Below are 19,970 nucleotides of genomic sequence, written 5' to 3' on the forward strand. Positions count from 1 at the left end.
CTGTCGGTATGGTTTCATCCTGATCCCCAAACTGTGATCGTGGCAAGTAAAATAAAACTTCAGTTGGCGCGCCTATCTAGTTGTTAGATATTTCCTCCATTCACAGAGTGTCCGATAAGTTCCGCATCATAGACTAAAAAGAAGGTATACGAAGTGGAGAATCGTGACCTGTAACATATACGAACGCGGATCGAGGAAAAGTATCGTGAAATCACCGCCGACATGTTACACCGCGGTGTAAATAACATGAAGTTCTATCTTCAGATATGTTTGGAAATCGGAGCGAGTGATATTAAACATATTTTATTTAAGATTCTGTCTACGATGCGGAACTTATCGGACACCTTGTAGGCCTACTTCTATTGTGTTTCCCACGAATTCGAGATTCGTTTGCCGTGTAGTTAGCTCTAAGTACGTTTTATCTTGAGACACAATCATTCGTCCATAACCACAATCATCGCTATCATCACCATAACCATTACCACTTAATTGTCATCATAGTAATTGTCTTCATTATCATCACAATAACGACCACAATCATATTCTCCACTGTCGTTATCACCATCATTATCACCGTCATTATTATCGACACTCCTCTCATTACGTCACTATAATTATCATCATGTCAAGTTCAGGGATAGCGAGAATTATCCGTTATCCAGGCGTATGCTAGGGGGCATAGGTTCGAATCCCGCTTTCACTGATTACCTGGCTAGCTTTCATCCAGGTTTTCTCAACTGTAATCAGAATGTCAGGTAATCTTATGGCGAATCCTCGAACCTATATCTCCAAATATCACCTCACTGTCACCATTTCCACCGACGTTACTTCACTTCGCAGTTGATTCAGCGTCGTTAAATAGTCGATTTTAAAAAGTTATGTCACATTCATCACTAGGACTCGTATATGCACAAAGTCTGCAATGTGGTTATTAAAACAAGAAAAATGAAGGAAAAAACTTGCTAAATCCAATGTTAGTAGGGCTTACCCTGTTTCTAAAAACAAAATGTGGATGATATATCAGGTAGGTATGCCTATATGATTTTTTTTTTATTTGACACTAACAAGGAGGTTGTCAGATCGATGCCACAGTTTTGTATGGAGATTTGTTTGGTGAAAATACACCAAAAATAAAACGATCCATGTCTCGGCTTTCTCTCCCATAAGCCCTAGTTTACTCGTAAAAAAATAAAGTATGAAATACTATCAAGTGTTCTTGAGTTGCTGTTGCATGCAACTTAATCACCTCTCAAACAGCAACACAGACTGATGTCTTAGATCTCTGTAACCGAGTTTACATAAGTTATATTATTTTATGTTTTGATATTATTAAGTCTGTTATTTTTTACTTATTGTAATTATTGTTTGTTGATTTTCTTCTACTTGTTCGATAATATCAAGCGACAAGTACACAAACACATCGCCTGACGTTTCGATGAATGCGGAAACAATCAATAAACGGTGTGATATTTTCAAAGCGAAGACATTATGTATTACTACTTCTTAAAATTAATCACCATGATCATTATAATGATTTTTCGTTCTATGAAAATTTTATCAATTTTTGTTCTTAGTAGAAATACAGTCATTAAAATAATAATAAAATTAACTACATAAAACATAATTTCAAAGATTACTAATTTGTTAGATGAACAGAATATTTTTGTTATTTATTTTAACTACCAGATCGGCTTCTAGAGTTGGGACTGATTGAAGACCTCTCCAATGCGGAAGTAAATTTGCAGTCTCGACAGACAGGTGACGAAGCTGTAAATTTATTCATGGAAGCTCTAGAAAGTTTCAAGTTCGAAAATACAGGAGAATTAATCTTCGATGAAGCTGTTCCTGAAAAGGATGCAGAAACACCTAGTGCTACCTCAACAGATGAGAGTGATGTAACAGACTTTCAACCAAGTCAAGAAAAACTCCAGAGATAAGAGCGGATACCACTGGACACAAAAATAAAAGTGGTAAATTTGGCTCATGAACTGGAGTTTGCATACATTGCAGCATCAGGGTTTCCGTCTGTTAAAACACAAGGAGCTTCTTGCATTGTGGCGGTGAGACATCGAAACAGGAGGTACGCGGTACGATAAAATGGTGATGATAGGCAAGTGGGTGTATGACAGATTTGTGGAGGTCAGAGAAAGTAATGAAAAAATGACAACCAAGAGACTGCAGGGGTGGGCTTTAGCGGCGGCCTTTCAATAGATTTCGTTCAATATTCTTCGTTCGACTTCACAGCAAGTTACAGCTGGGTCGTTGCTTTCAAGAAACGACACATTCGTACACTGCACAATACGCAATAACATATTCGGGAAAACATTACCTAAAGTGTCGTCTGGTACTTTAGATTATCTTTGTAAAGCGTACTAATTTATTAGGCTAAGTGCTCATTTTATAATTGTACTCCATAAATTCTAATGAAAACAGAAAGTCCATGTTAATGACGGTAATTATGATGTTAATAATAATAATAATAATAATAATAATAATAATAATAATAATAGTATTTTTGGTGTTTTTGTATAATGAAATAATTTAGTCACCTACTTCCTGTTAATTCGGATTTTCTTGTGTTTTCTGTTAGACATTTTTTCTTTTCCGCAAGTGTGCCAAATTCGGGCTCCATATCCGAAGAACACAGACTTTGCATTGACATTAAATTTCTCTCACTAATATTGGTCCGTGTGAGTGTTTCATTGTTATCCATTTTTGAGAAAATTGTTTACGTGTAAATGTAGACCAAAACATTGCTGTCAAACGATAGATGGATTTGCAATGATTAGAAAATAATGGTTTCAGGCAATGAAAAATTCAATTTCAGACCAAGGTTTCCTGAACTGAGCAAATTAACTAACTTGAGGAAATGAAAGAAATGCCAAACAGCGAAGACGAAGAAATCCGAATAAACAAGAACTAGGTGAGTGAATTATTTCATTATAAATAAAACACATTATTTATTGTTACTATTATTAGTACTATTATTATTATTATTATTATTATTATTATTATTATTATTATTATTATTATTATTATTATTATTATTACAATTTACGAAGTATACGGTACATTTACAAAATGAGCACTTATTAAATTATTAAGCTGTACAAAAGTGATACAAAGTACCAATCGCCACAGTTAGTAGCGTTGCACTGTTTATATTCATTCGACGAGCCTAAAGTTCACAGCTTGGGGGCGGTGTTTGACCTCCCTAATATAACGCCATCATTATAATCATTTTGATCATTATCATTTGATCTGGGATTTATATGACCTAAACACTGGAATTCATTCATTATTCACAGTGTTCTGTCCAAGGGCAGGTCTTTCACTGGAAACCTAGTTTTTTCAATTCTTTCCTATTTTCTGCCGTCCTCTTTGTCTCCGCATATGATCAATATATCTTAATGTAGTCTATCATCTGGCATCTTCTTCTGCCCCGAACTCTTCTCTCGTTCACCAGTCCTTCCAGTGCATCTTCAGTAGGCAGTTTTTTTCTCAGCCAGTGACCCAACCAATTTCTTTTCCTCTTCCTGATCAGTTTCAGCATTATTCTTACACTCTGGAAATATGCATGCATTTATGCCCGAAAAAGTACCATTATATGACATAAAAACGTGAAAATATGACGCAAAACAAATTAAATATTTTCCAAAAATTAGTTACAAAACTTTTTTATATTCGCCATTCTACAAACTTGTTTTTTTTAATATTAAACTTCTTGCAGTGGCCATAGCGGACTGTTCAATTCTATAAAAATATGAGACGGGGGGGGGGGAAGATGAAAATGTCCAATATCTGTCCTCTGCGTGACCAGTTCCTTTACAGCTATGTGAATAGGGTCACGGCTGTTTATGAAATACTAACTGGCAACAGCGGGGTTGGAAATGCTAACGTCACATGTTTAGGAGGTGTGAGAGGATGAAGGTGAGACCGAACAGCAACAATCTGGCCATATTCCTAACATTCTTTGGTCCTTTGTGTTTTGACAATTAAATTGCTGGCGAATCCAATTACTTTCAAACTTTATTTAACCACAAAATATTTCTAAGAAAAGAGAATCCAAAATAAATAACCAAAAGCAAACAAAATCCTTGTAATTATTGGCACACAACGTTAGAATAATACTTAGAGAACTTTTACTTATTACTTACTTACTGACTTTTAAGGAACCCGGAGGTTCATTGCCGCCCTCACATAAGCCCACAATCAGACCCTATCCTCAGCAAGATTAATCCAGTTCCTAGCATTATATCCTACCAAACTAACATCTATATTCATTTCTGTATTCGCCCATACGTGCTACATGCAGTGCCCAACTTAAACGTCTGGATTTAATATTCCTAATTATGTCAAGAAGTGAAGAATACAATGCGTGCAGTTCTGCGTTGTATAACTTTCTCCATTCTCCTGTAACTTCATCCCTCTTAACCCCAACTATTTTCCTAAGCACTTATTCTCGAACACCTTCAACATCTGTTCTTCTCTCAAAGTGAGAGTCCAAGTTCCACAACCATACTGAACAACCGGTAATATAACTGTTTTATAAATTCTAATTTTCAGCTGTTTTAAGAGCAGACCGGATGACAAAAGCTTCTCAACCGAATAATAACAGGAATTTCCCATATTTATTCTGCGTTTAATTACCTCCCGAGTGCCATTTATATTTGTTACTGTTGCTCCAAGGTATTTGAATACTTAGAGAACTGTTAAAACGATTACAGTAGAGCGTCTCGTTTAGGCACAGTGAAAACGTAAAGAAAGTGCAGGTAACGTGTGGGAGAGGACGAGCAGTACGATAAACACGAGGGATGCACAAGGTTTTAGTTACAATATTTATGGCGGAGCATTAATTGAAATTATAATTTCCAGAAACACACAAAACAAAAGAACACAAATTGCATAACTTTATCATACATACATTTTAACAAACAAGCAATTGTAATATTGAAATAATTCAACAAATCAAATTTTGCTACTTATATAATGTTGCTTTCAAGCAGCATTTTTACGGCCATAAATTTCAATCTCCATATGACTAACATAATATCACCGTCTTTTATGGCCGAATTAACAAACCTACAGTATATTGGTCTGAAGTGACAACACTATTTCCTAATCATAATAATTATCCTTTCTCAAAGTTCAATTTATTCAGGTACTGTACAGAAGACGGTGATATTATGTTAGTCATACAGAGAATGAAATTCATGACCGTAAAAAAATGCTACTTGAAAACAACATCATAATTATAGACTAAGTAGCAAAATTTGATTCGTTATATTGAATTATTTCAACATTACAATTCCTTTATTGTTAAAATGTGTATATGATAATGTTATGCAATTTGTGTTCTTTTATTTTGTGTGTTTTTGGAAAATATAATGTCAATTAATGTTAATTAATATAACTAATTGCAACTAAAACCTTGTGCATCCCTCGTGTTTATCGTACGGCTCGTCCTCTCCTACACATTACCTGCACTTTGTTTACGTTTTCACTGTGCCTAAACGAGACGCTCTGCTGTAATTGTAATATGACCAAAAATACACTTTTATACCATTTTGGTCATATCTTACTTTATGCTAAACTATGGTAAAATATGCATTTATTTGACAATAAAACCCATGTCATTGAGTTCAGAAAAGCTAGAAAAGTGTTTAATTTAAGTTTATAAAAAGAGACCAGAATAAAAATAAGTCGTCAGAGAAATCCGAGCCAGAGCTGTCATCATCATCATCATCATCATCATCATCATCATCATCATCATCATCATCATCATCATCATCATCGACCAAGTATTTTTGTCTCTTGAGGATTAAGATTTATTAGGTTCTAAAGATTTGCCGCCTCCCTCGTTGTACTGAGCACAGCGAATAGCCGCTTCTTGAGACAATACAATACAATCACACACACAATTTTCCTTCGTGGTGGGGTAGAGGGCGTGTGGCGCCACCTGCCGGCGGGGCAGCGCATCACCTGTCCTCCCCCCTCCACGCCCACGTGGTGGTTGCCCGGCCGGCCGCAGCGAGCGCTGGCGTCGCCGCGCGGGGCCCTCGCTGGCCGGAGCCTCAGTCTGCGTGTGCGGCGTGACATGCGCGGAGGCTCGACACCTGTGGAGCGAGTGCGAGGAGGGCTCGTGGTAGTGCTTGTTTGTTGTGGTGCTGCCGGCGGGGATCGAATGCCGCCCTGAACCGATGGGAGTGTGTGAGGAGGCCGCACCCGGGATGCATTGGGTGAGAACAAGTGCAGTGGTACACATGTTGCATGTTCCACACACGCCAGTACTTGTTTCACGACTCGCTATCAATTAGTGTGGTCATAAAACGGTTTTAAATGTTGTTTGTTTGTGATAGATTTCCGTACGCGTGCCAGATGTCGATCGTTGGACACTCAGATGTGCGATCATTTTGTAGTTTAAACCGCGAATGGCAGGAGAGTTTTAAATTTGGTGGCGGATTTTGAGGCGCACATGCAATGACATAGTGATATGACAGTAAAAGGGTTATATGTTCGTAGGAATTAACAGCAGAGATGTTCAGTTGTTAAAAATGTTACATTTATTATCATTGTTTATAACTCTAGAACAAAACATGTTTCAGCCAGAGAACATGACATCCGTCAATCAGTAATGGTAATTATTTTGTAAACAGCAAGTGCTGATATAATCGTTGGGATGAGTTCGCAAAATGCTTCGTAAGTCGTTTTAACTTGAAATCGTTCTGGCTCGTCTGTTGAAACTGTATGATACGTTGAACCGGATGTGTTATAGTTATGTCTAAAATGATTATGCTGCCTAACTCCTGAATTTTTATACAAATAATGATAAGTGTTAAATGTCCTGCGACTAGGGTCGAAATTAATACCCTCCCAGTACCGGCTTAATACAGCGTTAGCCTGAGGTCTAACATCAATAAACGAATTACGATATTTAAAGTGTTACGAAAAGCAATAGTGCTTAAATTGCCAGTCACAGGCCTAAAATCTGATTGAACGATGTCCGACTGTCCAGCACGGAACTTTCGTAAAAGAGTTCGTAAAACATGAGTTTAATGAGCAAAGTATAATTGAATTTTTTTTTTTGGCGACTTTAGTGACTTCAAAGTAAACTGTGAAACTACTTACCGGTAGAGCCCATGTGATTATTTTGTGCGTTTGTATGTGAAATTTGCGTAGCCTCCTCGAGGAACTATACTACATCGTAGAGGTATTCTAGAGTCTTATTTATGTTGGTGATTACTATAAATTATTATATTTTTATTGCACACTATGTAATATTTCATCTTATAATGAAACATTAAACACAGTTCTTCAGTAACACCTTTTAATATTTCTGTGTCGAGAAATCAACCGTCTCTTAGCTGTGACTGTAACAGTGATACAGTAGGGTGAAAATGTAGAATTACTCAAATTAATTTAAATTCTATATTTTGTTACGCAAATATTTGTTCAGCATTAGGATTGCAATGAATATTTAATTATCCAAGTGTGTCTTAAATAAAAATCATATACTAGTAATTGCAATTGTTTTGCAATAAATAAGTTTATTTATTTTCAAAATGTTGGCATGTTAACGATGATAGATACTTGGGATACAAATTTTTTGGATTTAAATTTATTGCCCTTAGGTCTGATTTTGAGAGAAGTATATTTAGAACAATTGTATTGTATTTTAAATAGGAATCAGATAAGCTGTTAGGGTTATTTCATGACTGACTAGGGGCACCAAGATAGTTTGATTATTGCAGAACGAATCATACATAAACACTGCGAAGTGAATTGCGTTATCATTTATATTTCGTGTCTCACAATGTATTGGAATTATTTACCTGAAAATGTTTTATTTTATTTTCATCCCTGTAATCGATGTCTGGACTTCTAAAATATAAATACCTAGCTTAAAATCTCGTTGTTAATGTAGTATTAATTTACTACAATCACAACTCGTAAGGATAATGTTGTACATTCTTGGAATATAGGCCTATGGAATTCTTATTTAATTCATGACTTAAGAAGAGAGAAGAATACGTTAAATTTTATATCTTTAAGTGGTGCTACTGTAGCAACTACTTTTGGTACGGAAGAATGTGTGCAAGCGCTCACACTTTTTAATGCGCGCTTATATTTTTATTAGTATTGCCAGATTTTCGAATTACAGTATTGTGATGTACGTATGTAGGTTGTATTTCTCCTGGAATTGTTTTTATATTTGGCCAAATTTGTCCATGGAATCTGAGAGATATTATAACCGCGTTACAACCCGCAAGACGTGGCTACTACCATTGAAGGCCTTTAAATACGCATCAGTATGTCCCTCGTCAGATGCAAGAAGTTCTCAGTGCATCAAAAGACGGCCATAAACATTCCTGTCAACATTTACCAGGAATCATATAAACTACAGCAATAAATTCTGGTGTTAAAATCTGTCAGTGATTGTACAAAGTTCAGTAAGACGATACTCGTACTTATGGTGTCAATATTCATCTAGCGTCGTTAAATAAACCATAATTATTTTTTCATCGAATATTGTACAAGCTGAAATAATAATAGTACAACAGTAAAATAATTCCAGTGCCAATGCTTATCGAATATAGTACAAACTACAATGTCAAAATAATTCCGGTGCCAACGTTTACCGAAAATAGTACAAACTACAGTAGTAAAATAGTTCCGGTGCCAAGGCTTATCTGAAATTGTAAAATAGTTCCGGTGCAAACGTTTATCGAAAACAGTACAAACTACAGTGGTGAAATAATTCCAGTTACAACGTTTATCAGAAATTGTATAGTAGTTCCGGTGCCAACTTTTATGGAAATCGTAAAATAGTTTCGTTGCCAACAGTAATAGAAAATAGTAAAAAACTACAATGGTAAAATAATTTCGATGTCAACATTTATTATAAATTGTAAAATAATTCCGGTGCCAACGTTAATCGAAAATAGTACAAACTACAATGGTAAAATAATTCCGTCGCCAACGTTTATAGGGAATTTTAAAATAATTCTGATGCCATCGTTTATCGAAAAATAGTAAAAACTACAATGGTAAAATAACTCCGGTGCCAACGTTTATCAGAAATTGTATAGTAGTTCCGGTGCCAGGTTTTATGGGAAATTGTAAAATAGTTTCAGTGCCAACTGTGATAGAAAATAGTACAAACTACAATGGTAAAATAATTTCGATGTCAACGTTTATTAGAAATTGTAAAATAATTCTGATGCCATCGTTTATCGAAAAATAGTAAAAACTACAAAAGTGAAATAATTCCGGTGCCATCTTTTACCGGAAATAGTACAAACTGCAATAGTAAAATAATTCCGGTGCCAAAATTTATCGAAAATAATACAAACTAGAATCTGCACGCATTGTGTTCTTCACCTGACATAATTAGGAACATTAAATCCTGACGTTTGGAATTCACAGGGCATATAGCACGTATGGGCGAATCCAGAAATGCATATAGGCCTAGAGTGTTGGTTGGGAGGCCGAGACGTAGATGGGAGGATAACATTAAATGGATTTGAGGGAGGTACGATATGATTGTAGAGACTGGATTAATCTTGCTTAGGATAGGGATCGATGGCGGTCTTATGTGAGGGCCATAAGTAAGTACAAACTAGAATAGTAAACTAATTCCGTTATCGTAAATTGTACAAATAATATAAATTAGATGGTAAATTAATTCCAGTATCACCGTTTATCGGATACAGTACAAACTACCAAAAAAATAATAATTTCGGTGCCAAGTTTTCTGGAAAATTGTACACACTGCAATAATAAAATAATTCCGATACCAACGTGTATTTGAAATTATACAAACTGCGATAAAAATAGTTTCGGTACCAAGGTTTCTCGGAAATTGTACAAACTAAAATAGTAACATAATTCCAGTGCCAAAGTTTATTGGAAATTGTACAAATTGCAATAATAAAATTTATAGGAAATGTTACAGAAGTATTAAAATAATTCTACTATAAACATTTGTTGGAAATTTCACATACAATAATAATAATATACTGCCTAGCAATTAATAATTCTAATGAAATAGTGAATTAGAAGTTGAAAAAAACAACAGTTAATTGTTCCGATGTCAAGATTTGTCGGGAATTCTGGCGCAATAATCGGCCAGAAATTCAATAGAGTAAACCAATTCATTCCATTACCAACGTAGCCTATAGGAAAATATACAGACTACAACAATACGTAATCCCGATGTCAGGACCTTTCGGTAGTTGCACAAACTGCGACAAAAATAATTCCGGTATCTGAAATTGTATCGTTAAGATAATTCCGACGATAAGATTTATCAGTATTTGTAGAGTCTATGTAGAGAGTTAATTCCGGCACCAGGCTTTGACGGGAGTTTTGTAACATTTGTTGGAATTTAAATGCGGTGCCAAGATTTGTCTGCCATTGTACAGACTTGACGATGCTAGGTTTTGTTGAAAATTATACGAACTACGAGAAGGAGATAATTTTGATGTCAGTACTTATCTGTAATTGTACAGATTTTATCTAAACTTAGTTCGGTGCCGGGATTTTATGGGAATTATACAGATTATAATGAAAGGGTAATTGAGATGTTGGTATTTATTAGGAGATTTGAACAAACTAGAATGATTTTAGTGTCAGAATTTATCGGGAAGAAAACAAATTACTGCGAAAAGATTATCCATATTATGGTACAAGAATGTATGAAGGATTGAACGGGCAACAAAAATACAATTCTAGGAGGTTGTAGGCAAGAAGATAATTTTGGTGCGAAAATTTGTGGGGAATTGTACAGAATTTACTGAAGTTATATGCAAATAAAGCGGGAATTTGTGATAATTACTGCAGCCTCGCCAACTCAACCATTTAGTCTCATTACGCTTAATTTAGTCACGCTGATACATCGGTGTGGCATTTTAGGCATAGGTTCAACTTGAACCTAAAACGACATGATCTTTTCTGTAAGTGTTGTTTGTTTTTAATATTATTAGAATATGTTTAGACGTGACCAACTCCATTCCAGGCGCGAAGTAATTGCGGTTTTAACTCATGACGTCAGTGGAGAAACTTCAGACTGAGTCAGAATTAGATGTAGTTTGTATTAGTAGAGATTGCGTTGGTTCTTATGTTATTATTATATTGAGTATTCATTCAGAAAAGATTCTTAATATCCAACAAAACGAGATTTGTATTACAATAATTGAATAAAATATAACAGAATAAAATATACCTGCATTTAAACAATGTTGGTGAGACCAAGTAAGAATTCGTTGTGTACAGAGAGCTTTGTGAAGAAGTTTGTTCTCAGCGAAGAAATTTTAGCTTGAGAGAGTTACGATGCAGTTTGTAATAGTATAAATTGCGTTGTTTCTTTATGTTATTGGTATTACAATCAATTTTCTTGGAAAGAATATCCTTCTTAAAAATCCAACAAATAAGCATTGTAATGTGATATACATATGAAGTCCACACCTGTGGAATAACGTTTAGCGCGTCTGGCCGCGAAACCAGGTGGCCCGGGTTCGAGTCCCGGTCGGGGCAAGTTACCTGGTTGAGGTTTTAGCAGGGTTTACCCTCAACCCAACATGAGCAAATACTGAGTAACTTTCGGTGCTGGACCCCGGATTCATTTCACCGGCATTATCATCTTCATCTCATTCAGACACTAAATAACCCAAGATGTTGATAAAGCGTCGTAAAATAACCTATTAAAAATAATAATAATAATAATATATATATATATATATATATATATATATATACGTGTGAAAATAATGTTACATTAACTGTACAAAATATAACTGGGTTAAATACTTGGTGAGAACAAATTAGAGTTCGTAGTGCACAGAGAGAAATTACGAAAAGTACCTCTCAGCACTTTTGTTGTTTTCTTCCTTGAACATAATCTCATTAGGTCCCACCAAAACAGCAGTACAAGCAAAATAAATACCTCTGTCTTAAACGACTGATCAGTAAAGAATGTATGTCTTCTCACATGAGAAATGAAAATCCTTAATGAACAAATGGAACGTTTAATAATAATAATAATAATAATAATAATAATAATAATAGGAATAATAATTATATTAATTTAATAAATATTTTACAAGTGATACTTCAGAAAGTAATAAATATTATCACCTGTAGTATAACGAAGATTTATGAATTTAATTCAGATTGGATTGGATACCTGCCAACTTCTAGTATGCCAAGTAATAATTGTAAATTCATTTAGAATAAGATAACTTAACTAGTAGTATTGATAGTAATAATATTATTATAATGTATTGTATAATATTCGTATCATCGTTTTCAAGAACAGGAGCTGATGAAATTGCATCAGAATTTAAAGTATGGAAACTTAGGAGTCAGAAATAAAGAAGTAGTCGCAATATTAATAGTAATGCTTGCACAATAATAATTTGTTTCAAAGAACCTTCACACAAATATCTGTAAACTTACTAGTCATAATTTTGGTACCAGGAATACATAAATGAATTATATATATATATATATATATATCTTAATGGTTTATTGTGACTACCAAAATATTGCAGTGTGAACCAGTACACTCAGAAACTGTTTAAAATAGGTCTAATATCAGTATAATAATAATAATAATAATAATAATGATAATAATAATATAATGATGATAATAATAATAATAATAAAAGAAGAAGAAGAAGAAGAAGAAGAAAGAAAAAGATTAATAACATGCAGGCGTCATACAAATGTCATCCCACACTGATCTCCTAATGTGGAATGTTGATCAACGGACATCGGATTCAAAGAAGGAGCTCAATACTTGTCATATTGTTCTAAAATTCTTTCATGCCATAGATCCGATGCAAAAAAACATGCAATTAGAGTTGCCATGCGTCCCATAAATATCTAAATTGTCACTTTTTTGGCTTCAAAAGAGCCCCGCTGGACTGGAAGGAGAATCAAGTTCCCGATAATGAGAAAATTACTAACAAATAAATTTTGATAAGGAAAATATAACATATAATAGAAAGAAAATAAATAAGTGAAGTTCTTTGTGTTTACAAGTTGCTTCAAGACACAGCTGACATGGTCAACCATTAAAGACAATAAATATAATAAATATATATTTCTTTAGTGTTTACAATATATGACATAGTGTTTTGTCAATTTAAGTATTTTTATAAACACTATGATTTAAAAATTCCATGAAATAGGCAAATGAAATTAGGTGTTGTAAGTTGAGACCAAAATTATTAAATAAATTTATATTATGATAGGTAGCCCACTTTGTACTAAAAAGTAAACCTCTCTTCATGAAATAAACAATGTAGGACTATTTATTCTCCGATTTCATCACATTAGTTTAGAAAAGAAAAAAAACTTCTTCATTTAATGACTAGTAACATAAAATATAGGCCTATCCTATATTGAAAATTATGTTTGTAAATTTAAACTCGAAAACACATGTTAATAGACCTAAATCACAAAAATATGAATAGCTTATTAAATCTTAAATGCTGAAGAGACCTGATTTATCGTATTAAAATATTCTACAGATATTTGTCGTTGTTTAGACGAGTCAGAAAGTTATAAAATATATGTAAAAGTAATGCCTGTTTTCCATGCATTGTCTTGTTCATGCATAGTATTAATTTTCTAGAGATCAGTCTAGTTAGAATTTGTCCCAATTTCGCTGAACTAATGTAACGATATAGCTTGATTTATTATCCACCATATCATCTTTGTCCATAGTAAATTTCGGACAATGAATAGAAAATAATAATAATAATAATAATAATAATAATAATAATAATGTGATATATTTATAACCTCAGTTTTCAACACATTAAATTTATATGAATATATTTTTGTGTAATGTAATATCCAAAAAAATGTATGTAATAAAGAAATTATGTAGGTAATCAGCTTTTTTTTTAATGTGTAACACATCTTCCGATAGCCCCTTTCTATTCTTCTTTGTAGTAACACTGATCCTCTTCTGAATGTAATATCTCCATTGCTCTGTGCATATTATATTATAATAATATGTAATTGTCATCATAGTGCCCTCCAATTGACCTGTCATAGTTGTTCTTAATGAAATAGATGATGAAGTTCAGCTAATTATAGACGTTGGAGGTTAGAGTTACATTAAGCGAAAAGCTGCAGAAAGCACACAATGTAGACTAATCAATCAGTAAATACCACTATTTAGCTCAAGAGCTCAAGACGCATTTGGGAAATAGACTATCATTGTTAGACCTATCGTTATTTCAGCAACAGTAATAATCCCGAAATTTACAACATAAATATAATAGACGCTCTGTAAATACAATAACATTTATTCAACATGCTGAAATCAATAGTTCCTAAACACTTGACATTTGTCAAGTTCACACTTGTAGAATTTATTGTGATATTAGTCTGAATTTTCTGGGTCTGTTTATTGAAATCTAAACCAATTTTTGCAGTAGGCCTAATTATAGCGATAACCGTATTCTAAAAATTAAAATATTTCACCTTGATTTAATTTCGTGAATATTTTATCAGCAAAAACAATTATTTTGAAATAAAAATCTGTGTACATTCTTAAGCATTTTGAATGCGGTGGTCGTATTATTATTTGCGGTACGAAAGTTTTGGCTTTCGGCGTATCATAAATGTAGAAATATGTGTTTCGGAGCTACGATTTTGTTCCATCATGAGGCAAGTGAAATAAAAGTGTACAGCTATCAAGAACTGAACTGAAATCATACTTCTAGTAAAGAATTAATAAATGTACTAACAGCGGTTAGGATTTCAGGCACGAAGATAAACATCGCAATTATTACTGTACACAGTTACAGATAGGGGAGAGTCGGGTAGTATCGGACATCGGGTAGTATCGGACAGTGCGTTGCTTTCATCTACCACCATATGGTAGTACTTGAATGACATGGTTACGTTTCTCTATGCGACATCACAGAAACGTAACCATGTCAATCAGGTACTATCATCGTGTGGTAGATGAAAGAAACTCACTATCCGATATTACCCGATGTCCGATACTACCCGACTCTCCCCTACTCACTTTTTGAAATGTGAATTTCACACGTATCTACAGCAAAAGAAACACAAGAAAGAAAATCCTTACGAACGACAACTCATCATTATACTCTTTCTTTGAAACTAAGTAACTTAATATCGGGAGTTCCTGGTCGCAATTTAATGTAATAATAAATTGATCGCATGATATATTCATGAAACAGTAGATATGAAACGCAATTCACAGATAAAAGAGTTCCACACAGTTACGAACCTCCAAGCATTGGCAAAGTTGTGCAACATTGTTAACTTGACGTAACCGATAAACACCGTTTATATCATGCGAACTTTATGAAACAGCAACTTCAAACCATTGGGTGCTTTTGACCTAATGTAAACAGCTACATTTCTTTTTGGTATTTTTAACTTTAATTTATACGCCAAGTTCAGTGCATGGGAATACACACAGCAGACATGATCTTTCAGTATATAGGATGAAAATCATCGTCCCATTAGTTCAAATCCAAAGCAGGTGACAAGAGACAGACTAGAGTTACCAGAAATTATCTTGTCTCCAGACATACACCGTATTTGTTTCTTGTTTTTTAAGGATATCGCCGAATTTCTTCTTTTAGGTATGGAAAACCTCTTCAAAATTTTCAATAAGTAAATCTAACATTTGTACAGTCCCCTCAATTATTGCAGGCGTATAAACTGTCATTTCCTGCCGCTACTATAGTCACTATCGTATTGTATTCCTTGGTCTTGCTACAAAAATAAAAATGTTTTGCTATATTTAAAACCGCGAATTTTTACATTGACATTAACAACTGTTAAGTTTAAGTATATCGAGGTAGATAGACTATAAAGTTGTGATGGTGTTTTCTGTTGTTACCAAATTCAAAAATGTGTTTTAGTGAACATTTAGGAAAAACGAATCGAATACACACACGCTAGCATATGTACATGTTAAATCGCGTGAAGAAAAAAAATCTTTTTGATAGTTAATCACGCTAATCTACGGTGAGCCACTTTAGTAGCTACTATAAATCAGTGAATGAAAGAAGAGTATTTTCTTTGGACCAAAAATACAATGCGAATGAGTAAAAATTAATATTTTGCCTTGAACCAAATTTGTGGTAAAACGAGTTACGTACACATTACCGTGGATCACTATAGTTGTTGTTAGTCATGTGGTTACCCACAGACAGACAGACGATAATGCGAAATCAACGTTACGTTTCCTTATCACAGCGTTCTTCCACTTATTCCCATGTTTATAAAACAAAAACAAAATTGAAAAATACAAAAGTAAAGTTTGATATTTCCCTCTTTAACTTATTTATTAAAATGTCAACCAAGTCATTTTTGCTAATACATCTTATTACACGTGTAACAAAGTTATTTTTACTAATGCATCTTATTACACGTGTAGTAAGATGTATTAGCAAAAATAAATTTGTTGTCATTTTAATAAATAAGTCAAAGACGGAAGTACGAAACTTTACTTTTGTAATTTTCATTATTACATGACTTATTTGAATATATACAAAAATGAATTCAAAATTAGAATTTAAAAACAAAATTGCTTTTGCACAATTAATGCAATTCTAAAATGTGTAAAGTCTTTAAAAATATGACATTTTTAAATTAAACTTGAATAGTGCAATCAATAAACTAATAAACCAAATATAACTCTTGACTTTTCCCATATCTTAAAGCTTTAATGCTGATGTAAGATCTATGGAATAAGTGAAGAAAGGAGATATCGATATATCGAAGATTTTAACAAACAGAAGACGGTGATCTAAGATACTTGCGTCACCATAGTCACAATGTGGCATAAAATTCGGTTCGATGTTATTTGTAGCGTAAAAATTTGTTCGTATGTCGGGTTCTGTAAGATAAACGAGATCTACCGCCGCCTAGCAACGCACATACATGGCACGCCGCAGAGGGCACGTCGCCGGCCGGCATTCGACGCCTCGTGGGCCGCTCCACGGCAACATACAGTAGCTTGAGTTGATGAAAAATTAGGTTTTGTTCCCATGGATGCATGTAGCATACTGCTGTGAAATCGTGAAGAGAAATTTGTCACAGAAATGGCATTAGCTATTGATCTTACACTAAGCTGTGCTGTTGCAAGACACGGAAGAAATAATGTCGAGAGAACACAATATTCTTAAAGTCGGTTTTGGAGAAGTTTGAATTTTGCAACGATTTTAATAAAAATAAATAAATTTATACGTTAAAATATTATATTTTATAATGCTTCATTGCTGTATCTATTAATGCTTAGGATTTCTGAAAATTGGCATTTGAAAATGCACTTGGTTCGAACTAGCCTACATTCTCTTTAGAGATAATTTTAAAATCATATAATGAATTTGAGACACTTCGATGCATTAACAGTGGAATTATCGCACAGAAAATTCTTTTTCTACTAAATGGTAGATAGATTTTATTCATATTCACTGAAAGCTGTAAAGATACGTATATAGGCTACAGTTCATGATCGTTTTAAATACGGTGTTAGAAGCATTATGGCCAATTATTATTAATTTAAATTATCATGACCACAAAGTCCCTTCACACAGTCTGGTCGTAATAATAAATAACTCAATTAAGATCTTAAATACCGAGAAGTTTGATTAATTACTCTTTGAGTTATCGTCACCACAAAATTTCATTTGTTATACCTACTCCATTTCACAATACACAGTTCAGGGATTTTAAATACCAGGTGAGAAGAATTTGATTAATTATAGTTTTATCTTAATCACACAATTGAAGGGTTCAGAACCGTAATGGGCCAAGTGCCATTTACTAAAACCGCAGAAAGTAAGGATTAAAATGAACTTATAACCATAATTCAATGGAAACATATAGCAAGTTATATAAAGTATACACATTAAAACTAAATGAAGTGTCAATCTTCATTAAACTATGGTATTCACTTAAATTTAACCCTTGCTTTCTCCGTTTTTAATAAATGGCGCTTGGCCCACTACGGCTCTGAACCCTTCAATTTCATCATCAGGCTTCATTACCCTCAAGATTTCTGTTCAAGCTGTCATCTTCATCTGGACTTCATCGCAATGATAGACAGTTAAATAAAGTTTTAATTCCAATCGGGGACAGTGTCCGTTATTGATTTATCACCATATCAAAATTTCGCCGTACACATTTTATTGTGTAATAGGTTACGATTACTCTTTAAAGAGTTTTAAAGGCCTCCTGTACGTGAACCTAAAAGGCTTATTGTGCATCATTGTGTAATACATTTAAATCCCATAAAAGTTTTAAACGCCGAGAAAGAGAGAAAACTTTGGTTATTTGTAATATTAGAATTATAATTATAATAGAATTATAATATTAGAATTATTATGACCATAAACATTCCATACCACATACTCACAAACAAGTAAAATTGCGAAAGTAGTCGAAACTTAAACAGAGGACGTGAAAATGTATATTTGTACGAAGATCTGAGAGTGGTTTGTTCAAATGCAATATATAAGCTACTTCAAATTACGTTATAACGCAAATATCTGATTTACTAATGTCGCGTAACAAGAAAATTGTAAGACAGTGAATGACTGAAGATTGGGTTTTGGAAACATGAGATTGTCATCATTACATAACTTGATTAGCAATCGATATATAATTTATGCCTCGTATATTATTGCTAACAAATTATTTATTTATTTTTATTTATTTTAAACTCCACCACAAATAGAAGGAGCTTCCAGGTATAGGTGGCTTATATTTGATGCATATACAAAATACATAATAGTTAAAAAAACAAAACAAGCAACACAAACGAAAGAAAGAAAGAAAGATACATAATAGATGCTAGAATATAACATTGCAGTTAATATAATGCCAATGCAAAATTATTTCAAAACTAGAGTAAAAAACATTATAATACACTTATTCATAATTTAAATACCTAAGGAAATACAATTCTTTTTAATATGGTATGAAATTTTTTAACTGTTAAACTGAAATCTAATCGAGAATTACAGTTTAAAGACAGAGAGTTGTAAGTATTATACATAACAAACAATGGAGAGTTCTTGAAGAAAACAGTTGTAGGAATTGGAATAACAAAAGGTTGCCTATGACCTAATTCTGTTCTTTTTACTTTGAACTGAAGGAATTTAAGAAAATCACAGTTATTCAATATACCGTTAACAGTCTTATAGAGTAAAATTTGGCTATTTATTAATCGTCTAGATTTTAAATTTTTATAATTAAATTAAAAAAGTAACTGATTATATGAAATTTACTTTTCATAAGACGACACTTTATGTTTTTTAAAATATGAATAACGTAAAATTTTTTTATATGTAGGTCTATCTAAAACAAAGAGAAACATTTCATCATAAAATGTGAGAGAAAAGTATTTTAATATAAAACATTTGAAGGGAAATATGCTATATCAGACAAATTCAGAAAAAAATCGCATACAAACAAATGAATAGAGAAATATTAGCATTTTAATGTAAAGGACTGGGGGAAATTTATACAAAAGTTGAAGTAAAATATTAATGTATGATACAATTTCTGGAAACAATATTTTGAAATAATGTTATTGAAAGACATTTTACTATGGGAAATTTTAGGAAAATCTTGTCATTTAAGAGTTAGAGAATTTAATTTGTTATGGAAGAACTGAAGATAAAATATTTAAATTAAATTTTAAAGGAAAGACTTTATAAAACAATTGAGAAGTCATTTCATGCTTAAAAGAAGGCACCTTAAAACTATTTGATATAAAATTTAAAAAAGGCTACAAACAACATTTCAGGCTGAAAAACAGAAATATTAATCTCTTGACTTCCTAAAGAGATAGAGAGATAGGCCTAGTATGATTGTTTTCACACCTGAATTACAAAACTATATAGGCTATTAACAAATTTATCTAATGAGATAACCCGATATAGCAGTGCGCTGAAAGAGTA

General features: G+C 33.2%; 1 protein-coding gene across 3 annotated transcripts in view; it reads left to right on the forward strand.

The window, feature by feature from the left end:
* The first annotated feature begins 6,045 nt into the window (after positions 1-6,045).
* The window catches only part of LOC138694525 (LIM/homeobox protein Lhx9-like), a 523,249-nt gene continuing 509,324 nt past the window's right edge, over positions 6,046-19,970 (forward strand). For 2 of the 3 annotated variants that reach the window (XM_069818331.1, XM_069818334.1), the window contains exon 1: positions 6,054-6,239. In XM_069818331.1, coding sequence (XP_069674432.1) covers positions 6,201-6,239 — 39 coding nt within the window. In that variant the 5' untranslated portion in view covers positions 6,054-6,200. Of the gene's footprint in view, positions 6,240-19,970 lie in introns of all 3 variants that reach the window. The other variant, XM_069818333.1, reaches the window with a different exon arrangement.

This window comes from Periplaneta americana, chromosome 2 (assembly GCF_040183065.1).
Source record: "Periplaneta americana isolate PAMFEO1 chromosome 2, P.americana_PAMFEO1_priV1, whole genome shotgun sequence".
Classification (NCBI taxonomy): domain Eukaryota; kingdom Metazoa; phylum Arthropoda; class Insecta; order Blattodea; family Blattidae; genus Periplaneta; species Periplaneta americana.